Raw genomic sequence first — 19,835 nt, 5'->3', positions numbered from 1 at the left:
CTTATGCAGAGATGGCAGTTCATTCATCCATTCCAACAGTGAGGACACAATGAGGGTTGGGAAGGACAGACGTGGTAATGTCTGAGGAGTGGTGAGCGATCAGCCTGCCTCAAAGGATCTTTCTTTCCATTCCCCATCACTGAGCCCCAAACTCCTCCAGTTGAGAATCATTCCTTTGGGTTTCAAAGACTTTGGGCCACATCAAAAACTAAACATTTCATCAACACATGTTGACCTTAGCTACAAGTTCAAGAAATAAGAAAATGTTATTTCTCCCACCTTTTCCAATTGTCTTAGTTAGACTCTTGACTTGATCTTGTAACTTTTTAATTACTCTGTCCTTCATGTCTAACTCTTCTTCGAGATCCTGCAGAGATGACAACAAACAAGATCATTGGTTTAGAAGCATCTAAATTGGCTTTTTGGTAATAGCTTTATTGAGTTACTAGAGGCCCCTTGCATGAAGATTCGTGCAATAGGCCTTCCTTCCCCTGGCTGCCAGCACCAGTTTTCCTCCAGCACCCGGGACCCAGGCCTTCGCTGTGGCTGCCACCTTTTGTCTTTGCTCCAGCCAGAGCCTTCAGTCTTTGCTCCAGCAGAGCACTGCTTCTGTAGCTCCCTCCGCCCTCTGCCCTCCCCGTCATAGCAGGCGCCCCGCCCCGCCTAGCTGCTCTGAGTCTGCATGCATGCTGCCCAGAGGCCTGGAGCGGCTGGGGGGCAGGGCCACCTCCATCTTTGTCGGGTTAATTTGCATACTCACTCCTGATTGGCTGGTGGGTGTCATGAAGTGGTGGTCAATTTGCATATTTCTCTTTTATTAGTGTAGATAATTTACCCAATTCAGGTGGCTATAAACTATATAGTTTATAGTTTACTATACTACCCAATGGTTTGTATATAGTCTGTGTGTAATCATCACCATCATCTAATTCCAAAACATTTCATCACACCAAAAAGAGCCTGTGACTTTTAGCCGTCACCCACTGGTCTCTCATTCCCTCCCAGCTCCTGGCAACCATTAACCTACTTTTGTCTCTATCTACCCTTGTGTCTGGCTTCTCTCATTAATATTTTTAAGGTTTCTCCATGCTATAGCCTGCATCAGTACCTCATTCCTTTTTGTGGCTGAATAATATCCTATTGTGTGCATATATCACACTTACCTTGATCTATTTTCCCCTTAATAAAATAATGTCCATTGTAGAGAATTAAAAAACATGAATGTGGGAAAGTAAGCTCCCTGAATGTCAGAAGCTGGAGGCAGAGAAACTCTTCAGAGGTTGGAGTCCTGGCTTTGACCTTCCTTACTGAAAAGGGTTGGCCCTGCCTAGGCTGATTTTGGCTCAAGAACAAGGAAAGTCTGGGGTCGCTATAAATATTCCTCTAAATGGCACAGGGTCTTCAGGTTCTTCCTGAATCCCAGGGGCTTCGGCACAGGAAGGAATTAGGCCCCTCCAGCTCAGCAACGCCCACCATGCTCACTGTGGCCCTGTGCCTTCGGGGACTCCTGGGCAGAGAGAAATCGTGCTGTTTCTCCCCTGTGGCCACCTCTCCCCCTGCTACCACCTTTGGAACTTTATTTGACCTTGGGGGTGTGGGTATACTGTCTTCTAACTTGAGCCCATCCTATTATACGTCTAAAAACCAAAAAAGCACCCATCAATCCATAATCTGGAAGAAACCACTGCTCACATTTTATTTCATTCCTTTCTTTTTTCTAATATGGCACATATACGTTTTACAAAATTGGGATCATACTGTATGTGAAGTTTTATATCCTATATTTTTCTCGAATTATATTGCAGATATTTTCCCATGTCTGATAACATACTCAAATCATCATTTCAATGGATACAGTAATATACAGTAATTAACCTACCCACTTTTATTAGACATCCACTTTATTCCCCCTTTTTTGTTATGATTATTAACACTATTATTTGTCCACATATCTGATTGCTTACTAGGAATAGAAAGCAATAGTGGTTCATCACTGAGTCAAAGGGAACGAACCTCCTTAGAGAGCTTACACCAGGTTATGTTCCCAGACACCATATATGATGACAGCCTCACCAGCACCATAAGAACTCTATTATTTCAGGGGCAAAAATATTACCTAGTTTTAATTTTGAATTTCTTTGATAAATAGTGAGATTATCACTAAAACTTTTTATTATTTATTTTTTAATAAGGATTTTCTTTGACTTAGAGGATCAGATATGGGATTAAATGTGTAACATCAAAATTCATGTCCACTGAGAACCCCTGAATGTGACCTCATTTGGAAATAGGGTCTTTGCCGTTGTAATTAAACCACAAATCAATATGATATCACGCTGAATTGGGGTGGGTCCTGAATCCAATGAGACTGTCCTTATAACAGAGATAAAGGGCACACAGAGATACAGAGGGGAGGCCATGTGAAGGGACAGCAGAGATTGGGGTGCGCTGTCACAAACCAAGGATGTCAGGTGTCGCCAGGAGCTGAGAGAGGCAAGAAGTCCTCTCCCCTAGAGACTCTGGAGGAGTGTGGCTGGGCCAACACCTTGAACTTGGACTTCTGGCCCTTACAAGTATGAGAGACACATTTCCATTGTTCTAAGCCACCCAGTTTGTTGTACTTTGTTATGGGAGCTCTAGGAAACTAATGCAGTTAAGCCTCACTTGTGGGTAAAACCAGCACCTAATCTATAGGAATTATAGTCCTTTGTGGCATATTCATCAGCTCATTGGTAGCACCAAGGCTCCCCATTGGTTTAGGGGGAGTTCGTTGGAAGGACCATGTAGATATAAAACAGGAAGCTGTGACTGTTCCCCAGCTCAGTGTGGAGGCAGCAGGCTGGCCCGTCCCCACCTGGGAACAGAGCCACACACCCGGGGCTCCTAAGAAGGGCACTGTGTGGGACCTCCTGGTCCAGGAGCATCGGGAACAAACTCACACAAATCCCACACAATTAGGGCCTGATACCTACCCAGAGGCACACTCACAGCTAAGGAATGACAGTTCACATGGGACAAGACGTGCAACATACACGTGACCCATCCCCATTACCACTGGCCCCAACTGAGACCCAGGGACAGGCAGGCAGGGAGGACATCCTCACACAGGCTCCATGGACAGCTGTTTACCTGGTGTGAGTTGATGAGTCTATTCTCTGAAGAAGTTGTGTCCCCTGAGAAAAGATGGCCATCATCTGGGTGCCCCTGACTGGAATGTGTTATTTCCTGTTAGATATCAAACTCCTTGGATTCCTCTTTTTAGGTATAATCATTCTTCAAAGTCAAATCCTGACACTGTAAAATATAATCTCACCCTATCATAGTTTTCCTGTGAGATAGAAAATGGGGGCCCTGACCATGGGGAGCAGGGCCTGTGGGCATGTCCAGGTGCCCACTGCCCTGGTGAGCCCTCCCCTGGGCACGTCGCAGAGGCTGCCCGGCCAGGAAGGGCTTCAGTTTTCAGCCCCCAGGAAAGCACCCCAACCGCTACTTAGTGTGTCTCAGTCCTGTAGGCTTCACACACCAATCATTAACAAAAGAATTGCTGGGGACCGACACAGAGCTGCCAAATTTCATTTTGACAAGGGCCTCTTCAATTTGATGAAGACTTTCATGATTTAAAGTCTGTTGCCTACTACCATGATCATTTCATGGAAGAACATTTTGTCTATGAAATTTGCAGGAAGGACATACCGCCAGCAGAACACTTGGACATCGTCTTCCCAGATGGGTGCCACCATGGGACAGTGCGTGGGACCCCTGCACCCCACCTCCCTTGGCTTTATCAGGCACGTCCCTGTGAGCCCTGAGCCTCCCGAGTGGGCTCAACCTCCGAGACCACCTGTCTTTTGCAAAAGGAAACAGAGTGCTCTGACTGTGGCTTTGGCCCACAGCTGCTCAGCGTGTGCTCCAGGTGGCCTGCCCCCGTTCTGTGACATCTGCACACAGGCAGGCAGTCATTTATCAACAACTTAGTCAACTCCTCACCCTGTTTTCCATAGTGAGACGAGACGCTTCCTGCCGGAGGCTACTCTCCACGCTGCGTTCAGTTTCAACCTGTTTCTTCAAGCCCTCGCTGACCTCTGGCATTGCATGAATGTCATCCATCAGCTTCTCCTTCTCTCTGGTGTGTATTCCCTCTTCTTCTCGAGTGTGATTCAACTGATTAGATAATTCTTCTGATTTTCCTACAGTGAGAAGAACTGTCAGTACTTGGGGCCGTATCACTGGATTCCGATTTGGGCTTGGTCCTATGTATAGTTGTCAGGGGTCCTAAGCTGTATCCAGCTAGAGATTAGGTTTTGTTTGGCATAAACAATGTTTAAAATATTTTTAAGTCATTATTTAAAACTTGTGATATTTCACATAAAACTTTTACTTCACATAAAAATGGCTTCTCTTAAAAAAAAAACACAACACAAAAAACCAAGACTATCAAGCAACACTGGGCCTGCATTCCTATGTGGCAACAATCCCCAGAGCTTGAGGCAGCTTCCCCCTTTTGATGCCCATGCACCTGATTGCACCCTCCACCCAGCCCACTCCTCACATTCATGCCGCTGCCTGGCCCACGGCGGGTCAGAGTGTGAGGCCCCGAGTGCAGTGACTTCTGTCATGTCCTGGGTGGAGAAAACCCTTTTCTAAAAGCAGGTCCCTGAGGGGTCCAGTTACCTCTCATGTTTTCAGTCTGTTCATTCAGACGGATTTCAAGGTCTTGCTTCTGTTTCTCCAGTTCTGAGATTTGCTGTTTAAAGTCTGGGATCATCTTTAGAGAAGGATTAGAAATATTAGACTATGAAATACTTTTATACGTGAACTTTAAAATCTCAGAGCTCGTCAGAAGCAAATCCAACTGCTGAGGAGTTTAACCCCACGGAACATACATCTAATCTATAATAATAAAAGTGTAGTATGCTAATTAGACTGGACATCCTTCCAGACATACTTCAGGATGACCTTCCAGACGAAGCCAGGCTGCGAGAGAAGCCCGGGTCCCAGGTGCCAGAGGGAAGCCGGTGCTGACAGCCGGGGGAAGGAAGGCCTACTCTTGCATGAATTTTGTGCATTGGGCCTTTAGTAAATTGTATAAGAAGGCCAGCCAGCTAAGACATTATACTGGATTGGTATCATGATATTTTTACCTCGGGACCTATATAGTCACAAGAAATACCAGCACGCTCAGAGGAAGCAGTTCCACACAGCCACGGTCCCCATCAGATGTCTCCCGGAGAGCAGGGTGTGTAGTGGAGGGGCAGGGGCGGATGGGAATTCTATGCTGAGCTGAGGGAGGGTGATGTGAGGAGGTGGCAGCCAGCCTCTCTGGTCCAGACCCAGAGACCTCACCTCCTCATCTAGGGACGGACCACCTCGAGGGGGTCGCACTGCGCCCTCTGCATTCTAGGCGGGGCTCAATCCTTTGTCCTTGTCCACCTGTATAGTTTTTAAATGTCTGTCACCTCTACCCTCAAGCAGGTAAAAACAGTTTTTCTGTTGTCCAAGTTTATGAAAACACCCACACCGCTAACGCTCAAATGAAGAATACTTGTTTGATTGTGCAATAGGATTTCAACACAGATTCCTCATGAAAGTTTCACCCAAGGACCAAAGAAAGATGTGAAGGTTCTTACTCCTGCTCCACGTGTTGGCTATGGCGGGGCCACAGCTCCTCACCTGCTGACACAGACCTGAGAGGTCCTAGTAGTTCCAGGTTAGGCAGAGGAGGAGGAGACAGCAAAGAAGCTGAGAAGGGGCAGTGTGAACCATGAAGGGGATGAGAAACCTAGGAGGGTGGTGCCCTGGAAGCCATCTGAACAATAAGGAAGGAAAGGGAGCGAGTAAGTCATCAAATGCCGCTGAGAGACAACGAGGAGGATGGGAATGACCCCTCTGTGTCCAGCTGGATGCAGACAGACCAGTTAGTGGTAGGGGCACATGACAAAATGGGGTGGCCACAGAGCAAATGGGAGGTAAATGGAGAGATTGCAGTTGGATGGCTGCTGAGAAGTCTGACAACATCCCCAAAGAAATGGGGTGGTACCCTGGCCGGCATAGCCCAGTGGTTAGACTGTCGGCCTGAGCACTAAAGGTCATAGGCTCCACCAGTCAAGGGCATGTACCTGGGTTGCATGTTGATTCCCTGGCCCTGGTTGGAGAGTGTGTGGGAAGCAATCAATCGATGTGTCTCTCAAATCAATGTTTCTCTCTCTCTCTCTCTCTCTCTCTCTCTCTCTCTCTCTCTCTCTCCCCCCCTCTGCTCCCTTCCACCTCCCTTCCATTTTCTCTAAAAAAATAAATGGAAAAAATATCCTTGGATGAGGATTACCAAAAAAGAAAAAGGAACGATATCTGGGTTCTCTATTCTGTTCCATTGATCAATATGTCTGTTCTTGTGCCAGTACCAGGCTGTTTTGAGAACAGTGGCTTTGTAATACAGCTTGAAATCTGGTATTGAGATCCCACCTACTTTATTCTTCTTTCTGAGGATTGCTGAGGCTAGTCGGGGTCTTTTTTTATTCCAGATGAATTTTTGGAGAGTTCTTTCTAGGTCTGTGAAATATGCTGTTGGTATTTTGATGGGGAGTGCATTGAATCTGTACATTGCTTTGGGTAGTATGGACATTTTAATGATGTTGATTCTACCAATCCAGGAACATGGTATGTTCTTCCATCTGTTTACGTCTTCCTCTATCTCTTTTTTCAGTGTCCTGTAGTTTTCTGCGTATAGGTCTTTTACCTCCTTAGTTAAGTTTATTCCTAGGTATCTTAATTTTTTTGGTGCGATGGTAAATGGGATTGCTTTTTTAGTCTCTCTTTCTGTAAGTTCATTATTGGTGTATAGAAAAGCCATAGATTTCTTGGCGTTAATTTTGTATCCCGCTACATTGCCGAATTCATTTATTAAGTCTATTAGTTTTTTGATGGAATCTTTTGGGTTTTTTATGTACAATATCATGTCATCTGCAAATAAGGACAGCTTCACTTCTTCTTTTCCAATTTGGATGCCTCTTATTTCTTCTTCTTGCCTAATTGCGATAGCTAATACTTCCAGTACTATGTCAAACAGGAGTGGTGAGAGTGGGCATCCCTGTCTTGTTCCTGTTCTTAGGGGAAATGGTTTTAGTTTTTGCCCATTGAGTATGATGTTTGCTGTGGGTTTATCATAAATAGCTTTTATTATGTTGAGGTATGAGCCTTCTATTCCCACCTTGTTGAGAGTTTTTATCAAGAAAGGGTGTTGGATTTTGTCAAATGCTTTTTTTGCATCTATTGATATGACTATGTGATTTTTATCTCTCAATTTGTTTATGTGATGTATCACGTTTATTGATTTGCGGATATTGTACCATCCTTGCATTCCTGGAATAAATCCTACTTGGTCATGGTGTATGATTTTTCTGATGTACTGCTGGAGCCGATTTGCTAGAATTTTGTTGAGGATTTTGGCATCAATGTTCATGAGGGATATTGGCCTGTAATTCTCTTTCATTGAGTTGTCTTTATCTGGTTTTGGTATTAGGGTGATGCTGGCTTCATAGCCCACGGCATGGGAAAACATATTTGCAAATGCTATCACTGATAAAGGTTTAATCTCCAACATCTACAGGCAGCTTATGCAACTCAATAAGAGGAAGATAAATGATCCAATAAAAAAATGGGCAACAGACCTAAACAGAATATTTTCAAAAGAAGACAGAAGGAAGGCCAAGAGACACATGAAAACATGTTCAAAGTCACTTATTATCCGAGAGATGCAAATCAAAACAACAATGAGGTACCATCTCACACCTGTCAGAATGGCTATCATCAACAAATCAACAAACAACAAGTGTTGGCGAGGATGCGGAGAAAAAGGAACCCTCGTGCACTGCTGGTGGGAATGCAGACTGGTGCAGCCACTGTGGAGAACAGTATGGAGTTTCCTCAAAAAACTGAAAATGGAACTCCCATTTGACCCAGTAATCCCACTCCTGGGAATATATCCGAAGAAACTAGAAACACCAATCAGAAAGGATATATGCACCACTATGTTCATAGCAGCACAATTTACAATAGCTAAGATTTGGAAACAGCCTAGGTGCCCATCAGCAGATGACTGGATCGGAAAACTGTGGTACATCTACACAATGGAATACTATGCTGCCATAAAAAAGAAGGAATTCTCATCATTTGCAGCAACCTGGATGGAATTGGAGAACATTATGCTAAGTGAAATAAGCCAGTCAATGAAAGAAAAATACCACATGATCTCACTCATTTAGGGATAGTAAAGAACATTATAAAGTGGTGAACAAAAAGATAGATACAGAGTCAGTAAAGCATCAAACAGACTTTCAAAGTACAGGGGGAAAGTTTGGGAAAGGTGGGGGAGTTATGAAATCAAACGAAGGACTTGTATGCATGCATATAAGCATAAACAATGGACGCAAAACTCTGGGGGGGGAGGGCATGTGTGGGTGTGGGGTGGGGGGGGGTAATAGTAAGATATGTACACATATAATACCTCAATAAAAATATTTAAAAAAAAAAAAAGAAAAAGGAAAAAAAGAAAGGAATGGAGTGGTAGCTACAGGGGATGTGGGGCCAAGAAAGGGATAGTTTTGAGTGAGGAGATTTCTAAAGCCTTTCTCCATGTCAGTAGGCGTGAGTTAGAAGAAAGGACAAGACATGTGCAGGAGGAAAGAATGGACATTACAGGAGGGGAAGCCTCTGAAAAGGTGAGATGAGGAGCAGGAATAGAGAGACTGACCTGAATGCATGCCTCTCTCGAATTATCCTTTTACCTTAATGTTGCTTTTGTCAATTTCCAAGGGGTATTGGCTAGATTTAGAACACACACACACACACACACACACACACACACACACAGAATGTGGACTCATCCTATGGAAAAAACACATACTTTCAAATCAGAGTGCTCTCCAGCCTGGGGCAATATAAGTTTCTGTCTGACCCAAGTATTTCACTCCTAGAAAACATAAGTCTGATCCAATGTTTTATTGCCAAGAAACTGCATATGACTTGGCTAATGAATAACATATCTAGAATAGTGCCCACAACTGGGGCCCATGGCTGAGACCATACCATGTTTTCTGACGTCAGCCTGGTAACTTCATGACGAATACTTTCATTGATGTCATTCTCTTCTCTAAACAATTTCTGCAGGTGGTTTATTTCTTGACTTAGATGCACCACTTTGAAGTTCAAAGCTTCTATCTCCTTTTCATAGCAATCCTTCTGGGACTGGAAATGGCTCTCTAAGACGCTGTTAGAGGAGGGACCGAGAAATTAGCCACTTGGTCTTCGCTCTGAGTGTGTGCACGTGCAGCAGTTATGAAAACCAACCACTAGAGCCAAGCGCTAAGTACAGAAAGCGTACTTATGTGCACATCGCTACAGGATATGGAACTAGGAACACAGAATTATAAAATTTAAAAAGCATATGTGGCATTAACATGCAGTTAATAACAAATATTATTTTAGACATTATTAAAGTTATATTTTTATTCTAATAGTTTAAAAAATGTCTGTATGATGCAATAATGGTAAAGATACATTTCATTATACATTTGTCAAAACCAATCCTATATAATAAAAGGGTAATATGCAAATTGACCCTAACAGCAGAACAACTGGGAATGACCAGTTGCTATGGCCTGCACTGGCCACCAGGGGGCAGATGCTCAAGGCAGGAGCTGCCCCCTGGTGGTCAGTGCGCTCCCATAGGGGGTGCTCCGCTCAGCCACAAGCTGGGCTGGTGGCTGCAAGCACAGCGGCAGTGGCAGGAAACTCTCCCACCTCCTCGGCAGCGCTAAGGATGTCCGACTGCGGCTTAGGCCCACTCTCCGCAAGCTGCAGTCGGACATCCCCTGAGGGCTCCTGGGCTACCAGAGGATGATCCCCCAGGGAGCGGGCCTAAGCTGGCAGGTGGACATCCCCGAGGGGTCCCAGACTGCAAGAGGGCACAGGCCGGGCTGAGGGACCCCCCTGAGTACATGAATTTTTGCGCACTGGGCCTCTAGTTTGATATAATCAGTTTTATTGTATAGGTTATGAGTTTTATCACTCAGCATTTTATCCCATAAAGAGTGTACTTTTTTTACCAATTACTTAATTCTCAAAGAAATATTTCCAGTGATTATTAGATCATTCTACTGTAAGAAATTTATTTTATGTATCAAGTCTATGTAAGATAAACTTTTCACTTTCCAATCATCTATTATCTCTGGGGAAAAAAGGAACCCTGGGGGAATTCCTCACCGGGTTGCTTTCTTTAGTCCTTCATAAGCAAACCAAAGTTCTCCATCCTCATTTAAATGCTCCAAATCTTCCACAGACAGCCTGGAAAATAAGGAGGGTAAGAAAGTCTATCGTCTCTCTCATGTGTTACACGTTTCTAAATGTTTGATAATGCAAAAATGATTACCTGCTTCTCACATCTGCAATGTCATAGCTTTCTAGAAGTTGCTTGGTGATCTCCGACATCTTTTCTGAGAGGAAAAGACAGAGCTGGTATAAATTACGTTCTTGCCTGATTTCTCCCGCTCTTTTTCTAGGGCCCAGTTACCTTCACAGAGTCTTCAGCTAACCATTCCCTCAGCTAAGAAACTGACCAGCTATTTAACCCACCAGCTATCCAACCAACCAACCAACTAGCTATGGAGCCAACCAGCTATTCAGCTTGCCATATATCCAACCAACCAGCTAACCAACCAGCCTCATGCCAGTCAAAGGAGCATTTCCTTACCAGTGACACTTATGATACATTCAGTTTGCACCCATGGGCTCGGTGCCTCGTGGTTTTCTTACCTCTCATTTCCCGCTTTTGTGACTGCACATGTTTTTCCACGTCTATCTTCTGTGTCTGAAGTAGCTCTATCTCCTTTTCAAACTCAGAGATTGTCTGAATCACAGCAATGACCAGGTGAAGAAAAAAGAGCTATTGTAATTTTTATCAGACAGAGGGAACACTCTTACAGCACCGTCTCCCCATGCAGGGTGTCCTCACTGCTGCTTCTTAGCTAAACTCTTGTTAAACCATCCCTGCCCATACATACAGCGTGGCCTTGATACATGTTTAACTGCCCCAAAATACTGTTAATTATTTCCAGATCTACTCGGTTGTATCAACAGAATTGGTTTCCCTACTTAAAGGGAAACAATGACTAATTACTACAAGCTTTGGTGGGGTGGGGAGGAAGGAGAGCCCAGAGAAGGAAATTCAAAGGGGCTGATTCTCTTTCACTGCAGTTTGAAATCTTGGATGTGGGCAAGGCCGCCACGTTGCGAAGTGTGGGTTTGGGCTCCAGCTGGGTTTAAGAGTGGTGCAGCGGCAGAGCCAGGCGCACCCAGGATTTGGGGGGTGGCCATGGGACGTGCCGGGGTCCCCTGAGGGGCAGCCCTGGTTGTGAGGGGGAGGCTGTATCCTGCCTCTTTCACCGATCGGCTCAGCTTGAGCAAGGATGTCAGGTTTGTGCTTGCAGCTTTGGGGGCTATGCAGAGGTGACTAAGCCCTCGCTGACATTTTCTCAGTTAGTCCAAGTGTTTAAGGCCTGCATACAACTCCTGTTTCTACAGGGCGTGGGAAAGGAGATCACATTGACATTTGCTGGTCATTTTACATACACAACCTCTTCCTTAAAACAGGCCCATAGGGTGAGTAGGGTGACTTTTATAGGTTAGAAAACTGAAGCTGCATAGAGTAAACGGCATGTTCAGGATCATACGGCAAATTGATGGGGCCCCAGGACTATCCAATCTGAAAGCCCCGCTTTCTGTAATGTTTCAGTCATTGTTGTAAGTTATAAGTGTATTTATATAGATGGATTATAACACAGATAACTTCATGATGATACATTTACTTAACTTGCAAATGAGACTAATTGCCACACGGAGAGTCTGGACCAGAGTTTTCGTTATCAAAGAGGAAGTGACAAATATCGGTGCCTTACTCCAAGTGTAGCCACATGATTTCCCAAGATGCAGACCGTAGCCAGACGTCCTGACTCCCAGAGGGGCAGCCGTCTCATGTGACTGCTGAGAGTGAGGCAGTCACAGGGCTGGGTGGTCCCACCCCCCACTTTAAGCATCAGGGGCCCAGGGCACAGAGAGTACAGACAACTCCACTGTGGAGTTCACAGGCAAGTCCGGGGTGATTCCTGGAGCTCTTCTAAACCACGCATGGCTCTTCCATGACAATCAGAGAATATTTGCAAAATCTTCACAAACATCTACTAACATGTGTTTCACATATTCAGTGGAAGCTTAAAAACTTTCCAACCTTGCAGAGACATGTTTTGCATTTAAGAACACAGGAACATTCTGGCAGGGAAGGAATTCCAGTAAAGCCTGACTGTCCAAGCCTGCATCATTGCTTTTGTGAGAGTTGCTTTTAACAGTTTAAAATGTAAGATTCTGACAGTACGGCAATGTAATTTTAATACAGGCATTTATAGTTACACTAGAGGCCTGGTGCATGAATTCCCAGTTGAGGGGACAATTTGCATATTAGCCTTTTATTATATAGGATGACACCATGATGGATTGTGTAAGAGCTCATGTCCATTTATAATTTAATTTGGACGTATTCTCTAGGTCAAGATATTTGTGTAACTTTATGTAAATGCAATTTTAAAAAGGAGAGCTGACCTTTACAGTAGGAAAAGCCATTATTGCTAAATCAGAGGTGGCTGGGAGTTTATACTGGGAGGAACTGAAGCAATCAGGGTCCTTTCGCTTCTGGCTTCACACATGCATTTGCATTTCGCTGTCTGATCCTGTGGGAAAGTAAAGCTGCTCCCCCTTCACCCCACCCCCCACCCCCACACACACCCTGTGCAGTGACCTGACTCAGAGGGAGCTGGGGAAGCGGAAGCCTCTACCTTGGCCTGCTGGCTCAGCCGGGCCACCTCCCCCTGCAGGCCACCTGAGGTGGCCCGCTCCTCCTCCAGCTGGTGCTGCAGTTGCACTTTCTCATCCTTGAGAGCTTTGATTTCTTCTTTCAAAGAGCACATCTGCTTCTCATAGTCTTGTGTTTTCAGTTCAAAGCTTTTTTCAAGAAGACTAGGCAGCAAAAGGAAAAATAATTCAGAATTGTCTCTAAAGTCTTTACCCTGAGTTAGAACGATACATCATTTTGAAAATAAGAGGAGACTCCAGAAAGGAGGAGACAAGTTAATTAGGATCTATTGTGACAGTTCCCATAATAATGGCCTTATTTTTAGCTGACTGTTTCCTGTCCCCTTAGGGTAAGGAAGCTTCTTACACTTTCTGATCTGAGAAGTGTGGGGCTAACACGGTCCCACACAGAGGAAACACAGCACGGGAGGTTGAACTTAAAGTCTCAGTGGTGTTTGGGGCATTGTATTCCCAAAGCCATCCCAGTTCCATGTGGCCCCCTTGGAGGGGCCACTTCCCTCGGCAAAGACCTTGGCACATTCAGCCAAGTCCTGGCCCCTGCCAAGTCCCAAGGATCCTGGAGGGCTCTGGCCTGGTCCTACCCAAGTTAGCGCAGTCATTTAATATGTCAAACCATCCAGCCCTTCAAAGATTCTAGAATAAGGTTCAGCAAATTCAGGTGCCCCAACTTCCATGAAAACCCAATTCCTCGTGAGATGGTTGCTCAATTAAATATGGGAAGAGTGACCAAGAAAATAACTGAAGAGAGATCCATGACCTAAACCAGCCAACACAGTCCACAGCAGCCCAGTCAGAACTGAAGCAGACCTAGGGGCTCTATGAGTTTATGAGTTATCATTCTACTTGCTAAACTGTCAACGGGTTTATTTTATGACTTGCTTTTATAGCACGAAAGGAAAATCCCTGAGGAAGAGAGTCACATTCCCAATAGGTTTTTTGTTTCATTTCCTTTTATAGATATTATCAAAAATATAAACTTTGTTTTCAGGTTTTTAATCCCCCCCGCCCCCCCCTGCCCCCCGCCAACACACACACACACATACAGTTGCCTGGCCGGCGTGGCTCAGCAGTTGAATGTAGACCTATGAAACAGGAGGTCACAGTTCGATTCCTGGTCAGAGCACATGCCTGGGTTGTGGGCTCGATCCCCAGAAAGGGTCGTGCAGGAGGCAGCTAATCAATGATTCTCTGTTATCATTGATGTTTCTATCTCTCTCTCCCTCTCCCTTCCTCTCTCTGAAGTCAGTAAAAATATATTAAAAAAACAAAACGAAAAAAACCCCGCAGTACTCCTAAGAGGCCAGCAAAATACCTTTGAAGAAGCAGACTGCAGCCGGCAGTCACATGTAAAAACAATCTTAAATTTGTAGCCTAAATGAGGCGGTGTGTTCCCACACACTGTGGGCTTCTTTGCGCCGCTGTAGCATTGTGACCATGGCCAAGATGTCCCCCGTCAGCTGACCAGGGACCAGACGGAGCTACAGGTGAGTGCTGATGAGGTTTACAAAGAGCTCAAGGTGACCTGGCCTCAGCCTGGCTCTCCCAGCCCCCTGCTTGCAATGGTCACTCCCAAGTGGCCCCAGTACACAGTGAGGGTCCAAAAACCGAACTCCTCTCCTAGAGTTGTAAGTTCTTTGAAAAATAGATTTTCCAAGGTAGAATCAAATATCCCTATTTTAAAACCGATGCAGGGTCATGAGACACTTCGTTAGCTCTTTGGACTCTTCAGTGACACTCCCTCCCCTAACTTTTTGGCATCCTCCTCCTCACCCAGACCCAGGCTACTGACTAACTGCATGAGGAGGTTGCATATCCTACCACCCCAGGCAGCCCTGAGCCTCCTAGCCCCCTACACCCTGGATGCCAAGAATGTTCCATTTCTTCCCAACACCTTGCCCCGCATCCCTACTTTGAGATCTAAAACCTTTCAGTTGACTTCTTAAGAGAAGGGAGCCCAGATTGGAGATTAGTAAAGGGTTTGATATTGACAAGGTCATAGGGAGCTGCCTTGGTTTCTGTGAGGGTTTCATATCCCTTACTGTGTGGGACAAGAGTCACATGAACAGGTGTAACAGGAGCGGGGAGAGAGGGAGGTGTATTTCCTAGGCAATAATCTTCTTAGGCTTCATGGAAGTTGAAAGGGTGGCAGTGTCTGAACTCCTCACTGTCTTGGCAAAAAAGGGAAAATCAAGAAATTCCCAGGGTCCCCTGCTCACACTGCAGAACCCGGGCAGTGTCTGCAAGGTGCACAGGGAGGGCATTCGCTCTCGCAAACCTCCACGTCTTCACTGCCTACAAATATGCACACCCCGCTCTCCTGTGCCTGTGACCTGCTCTCTGCAAGCCAAGAAGCAAAGTAGAAAACAGCAGAGAGAGACAGCGGCAGTTGTAAGGCAACCCATGGTTCATACATTCTTTGTCGTTCTTCTTTTTGCACGTCCTCGAAGAGCTGCTTGGTGAGGTCATCCATTTTCCCTGTGAAAAGACAACGCTTTTTGACATAATGCACACCAATGCCTGGATTGCTTCACATCTTATTTAAGAAAGTGTGAATGCAAGAACAGTCATGGGGTATTTATTCCTAATAGGACAACGAGTGTAACTGTCACTTTTATAAACTAGAAATACAGGTCCCGGGGGTTCAAAATAATAATCCTCACAAATTTGTCATATTGAAATCTAGTTTCATTTATATTACTTTTATTGGTCTGAATATCATTTGTTTGATTAAAATTAGGCATATTGGCTTTGAGATAATAAATATTTTTATTACAAGTAAACAGAAACCCTTTGGGGAGAAAATGATCAATTTATGATAGGGTTTCTCAATCTTAGCATTATGGTACTTTAAGGGAGGTAATTCTTTAATGTGGGGGGTTGGGGGGGGGGGCTCCCTGTGCACTGTAGGATATTGAGCAGCATCCCAGGCCTCTTCTCACTAGAATCCAGCGGCACCTTCTCCACTTGTGACAATTAAAAATGTGTCCAGACCTTGCCAAGTGACCTGGGGGGCACCTTGACTGAAACCAGTCATTCATGATAACCAAGAAAATAATAAAATGTCTTCATTTAAATCCGGGGTCTCTAACACAGACTGCAGGTTAAGGTAGCATGGGGTCCGGACAGCCTCTGGCCATGACAATCCCACGACCCCAGCATGTCCACAAACGACAGGTGCCTTTCAAAATAGGAGCAGGATGACAGATGCAGCCCATCAGAGCCTGGTGTCCCTATTTGTACTTAGCTGACACCTCATTCTTGAGTTTTGCCTGGTTTCTGAGTCCTGTCCCAGAGGGGAGCCCAGGGATGAAGTGACAATTACAATCCTCGAAATTATTTGGTTTAAAAAAAAAGTCAACAGTTTAATAGTTTGTCCAGTGCAGTGTCAAATGTCCCTGAATCAAATGATTACTTTAGAACATCATGAGTCAGCCAGAAAACACGAGGGAAGATGCCTAAGGTTAAATTTAGAAGCCAGCATGTCTATCTAAACTAATAAAAGGGTAATATGCTAATTAGACTGGGAGACCTTCCGGATGTCCTTCCGGACAAAGTCATGGTGGCGGGGCCAAGGCAGAGGCAGTTAGGGGCGATCAGGCCAGGAGGGGAGGGCAGTTGGGGGCAAGCAGGCTGGCAAGGGGGGCCAGTTGGAGGCGAGCAGGCTGGCAGTGGGGGCAGTTGGGGACCAATCAGGCCAGCAGGGGGGCAGTTGGGGGCAAGCAGGCTGGCGGAGGGGAGCAGTTGGGGGTGATCAGGCACCAAGCATCTGTGCCTGATAGCCTGGGGGTGCTGTGGCTCATGAGGTAAGCATACCCTTGGTTCAGGGCCAGGGTACCCCTTAGATCAAGTAAGGTGGACAGTTATGCAATCTGACTGCAAATCCTTGACAAACAACAAACACGACTCCAACATTATCCTAACCACCCCCCACAGCACACCCATGCACACACACAGACACACATCCTTTTCCACCTGTGAGGAAAAGGCTCCAGGCTTATGGCCAAACATCTGTACCTTGCAAGTGGCCCAGGGAGGGGCTGAGACAGGGATTGCTGTGCTGTCTGACAAAGATGGAAATAAACAGATGAATCTATAGGGTAATGTTACCACAATTTAAATATAGTTATTTTATGTGGAGCAACAACGTTCTTGTTATACTAAGTATACACCAGAGACTCCCGATGCTGCCTAAAACGCGGTTCACTGCCAATAGCTATTCCAGGATGACTGGACAAGCGAACGCATGGGTGGATGAATCAGGTTGCCGTGGGCTTTACCTTTCAGCTCTTCAGTCTGCTCCTGAAGCTTCCGCTGTATCTGCTCTTTTTGTACTTCCAGCTCCGAATTATGCTTCTGAAGCTTTGCCAATTTCTAGCAAAGGGAAGCAAAAACTTTTTGGAAAACCTCATTTTAAGTTTTGTCACCATTGTCCTACTTGGTGAAAATAGTATGTGTGCATGTGTATGTGTATGTATGTATGCATGTGTACACACACACACACACACACACACACACACACACACACATTCTATCCGTGGATAGCAGCCAGCATCAGCGCATGGCATCACACTGCATTTACTTTTGCATGCAAGGGCTCCAGGTGACTGCAAGCAGACACCAGTTCCTAGCCTGCAAGGGCTAAGATCAAGGCGCCAGACCAAACCAAGGTCACCTCACATGTCAAGGAGTCTTCTCTATCCTTTTCTTGAGCTTCTCAACACACAGGGTGTTTATCTATTTAATGTGATGTAAATTATTTGTAACATACTGTGGATTCACATTTTGAGAGTGTTATGACCCAGGAAGGCAGGCTGTGTGATTGTGATGTAAGTTCTACTATTTTAGCTCTTCTTGGTCAAGTGTCTGCCGGGCTGGCAGCTGAAGGCGCTGATGGATGGTTGGTGACCGGCAGTGTGAGCAGTGCCAGCAGCCAGGCACAGGCCTTGGGGAGGCAGAGAGATGCCCAGGACTCCAGGCTGCCACAACCTTGGGTGCTGAGGACTTTGAAAAGTGCAGGAGGATGGATGAGAATAAGGACACCTCGTTAGAAAATACCAGCTCAGCCGAAACCGGTTTGGCTCAGTGGATAGAGCGTCGGCCTGCGGACTGAAGGGTCTCAGGTTCGATTCCGGTCAAGGGCATGTACCTTGGTTGCGGGCACATCCCCAGTAGGGGGTGTGCAGGAGGCAGCTGATGGATGTTTCTCTCTCATCGATGTTTCTAACTCTCTATCCCTCTCCCTTCCTCTCTGTAAGAAATCAATAAAATATATTAAAAAAAAACAAACAAAAAACAGCTCATGCTTGTGCAGGGCTCTGTGACAGGCATTTAGCTAAACAATTTCACCTGAAAATTTCATCTTCGCAACAATGCTGCCAAGTCACCTTTTGTCATTTCTGTTTTACATACGAGGAACTCAAGTTCAGAGAGGGTGAGGGCAACTTAAGGCCACCCAGCCAGACAGCAGCAAAGACAAGCTTTAGAGCAGGGACACTGGATTTTTACAGCTCTTCTGACACCCTCCCCCCCGCCCCCGCCCGCTCCCCCCCACCCCCCGGCCCGAGCTCTGCGCTGCTGTTCTGGGTGAGGTGCCCAGGGCTCACACCAGATGGGCCAGCAACAGGGGACCAAGATGGTCCTGGCAGAGGGGGAAGCAGCCGCAGGGCTCCTTCTTGGCCTTCGTCTCTTGACAAAAGTCGAAAGGAAGAGGCAACGTCATATTGTGTTTCTTCCCTAGACTCGGCTCTGCCCTCTGTCCTCTGAGAGGGAGGCCCCTCTGACAGCGGGCACTCTGTGGGGACACACGCTGAGGTCCCGCCCATGGGAAGACTCACAGCCATCGCCAATCACAACCAGCACCGACCTCTTCCACGGCAGCCTTGTATCTCTGCCCCTTCTCCTCATAGTTGCGCCTGTGGGCAGCTGCCCTGTCCAGTTCCGATTCCAGTTTCTGAATCTTCTCCACGTCACCGGCCCGAGCGGCAGCCAGGCTGGTCACCTTCTCCACCAGCCCGTGGTTCTCTCTGTTCTAGAGAAGAACAGCAGGTGCTCAGGGGTTTATCCCAAATAAAGAAGCCGTTCCCTTGGCTTCTCACAGCCTTTAACACGGCATCTAAGTCTCTCAGAGGTTCAGTTTCGTTGGCCGCGTTTATCATTGTGAGGACGTGGATGAGCATCCTCGTCCCAGTGAAAACAGCGAGGCAGCGCTGGTCGGTTCATGTTCCTGAGCTGGTGGGGCTCTTTTTCTGTGGGGCCGGTCTAATCCCAGAGCACCAGGCAACTCTCGTGGTGTGGGCTGAATCGGGTTCCCCAGTCCCCCAAATCACATGGTGAAGTCCTAATACCCAGCACTTCAGAATGTGACTGACTTTAAACACAATTACGGTAAAACGAGGCCATGTGGTGGACCTAATTCAGTATGACTGGTGTTTTTATAAGAAGAGGAGATCGGGACACAGACACACACAGAAGGAAGGGAGGAGGTCTCGGTTCGATTCCCGGTCAGGGCACATGCCGGGTTGCCAGCTCGATCCCTAGTATGGGGTGTGCAGGAGGCGGCCAATCAGTGAATCTCTCTCATCGTTGATGTTTCTATCTCTCTCCCTCTCCCTTCCTCTCTAAAATCAATCAATCTATCTATCTATCTATCTATCTATCTATCTATAAAGACATGGTGAGGAGATGGCCATCTGCAAGCCCAGGGGAGACAACTCAGTGGAAACCAGCTTGGCCAACACCTTGAACGTGGTGCGATGTTCTGCACAAGCCACATAACACAGGCCTGTCACACAGCAGAGCAATAGGGGAAACTGCATCAAAATGTCAAGTGTATTTGCTTGCACTCTGATCCATTCATTAAGGATCCTCATGGTACAGTTAAGGCTACATTGAAAGTTCACCTCAGGAGACTCTCAGTATAA

The 19,835-nt window shown here is 46.0% G+C and overlaps 1 protein-coding gene across 1 annotated transcript in view; it reads right to left on the bottom strand.

Annotated features, from left to right (window-relative positions):
* The window catches only part of MYO5C (myosin VC), a 94,057-nt gene that overhangs the window by 18,217 nt on the left and 56,005 nt on the right, over nt 1-19,835 (bottom strand). The window contains exons 24-34 of the mRNA XM_054715632.1: nt 18,779-18,943; nt 17,193-17,286; nt 15,327-15,390; nt 12,879-13,059; nt 10,807-10,900; nt 10,424-10,487; nt 10,258-10,338; nt 9,082-9,262; nt 4,672-4,765; nt 3,988-4,187; nt 280-367 (exon numbers count right to left, since the gene is read on the bottom strand). Of these exons, the coding sequence (XP_054571607.1) occupies nt 280-367; nt 3,988-4,187; nt 4,672-4,765; nt 9,082-9,262; nt 10,258-10,338; nt 10,424-10,487; nt 10,807-10,900; nt 12,879-13,059; nt 15,327-15,390; nt 17,193-17,286; nt 18,779-18,943 (1,306 nt within the window). The remainder of the gene's footprint in view (nt 1-279; nt 368-3,987; nt 4,188-4,671; nt 4,766-9,081; nt 9,263-10,257; nt 10,339-10,423; nt 10,488-10,806; nt 10,901-12,878; nt 13,060-15,326; nt 15,391-17,192; nt 17,287-18,778; nt 18,944-19,835) is intronic.

Source organism: Eptesicus fuscus, chromosome 5 (genome assembly GCF_027574615.1).
Source record: "Eptesicus fuscus isolate TK198812 chromosome 5, DD_ASM_mEF_20220401, whole genome shotgun sequence".
Classification (NCBI taxonomy): Eukaryota; Metazoa; Chordata; class Mammalia; order Chiroptera; family Vespertilionidae; genus Eptesicus; species Eptesicus fuscus.
The sequence above is the reverse complement of the archived record's forward strand: the minus strand, read 5'-3'. Positions and strand labels throughout refer to the sequence as shown.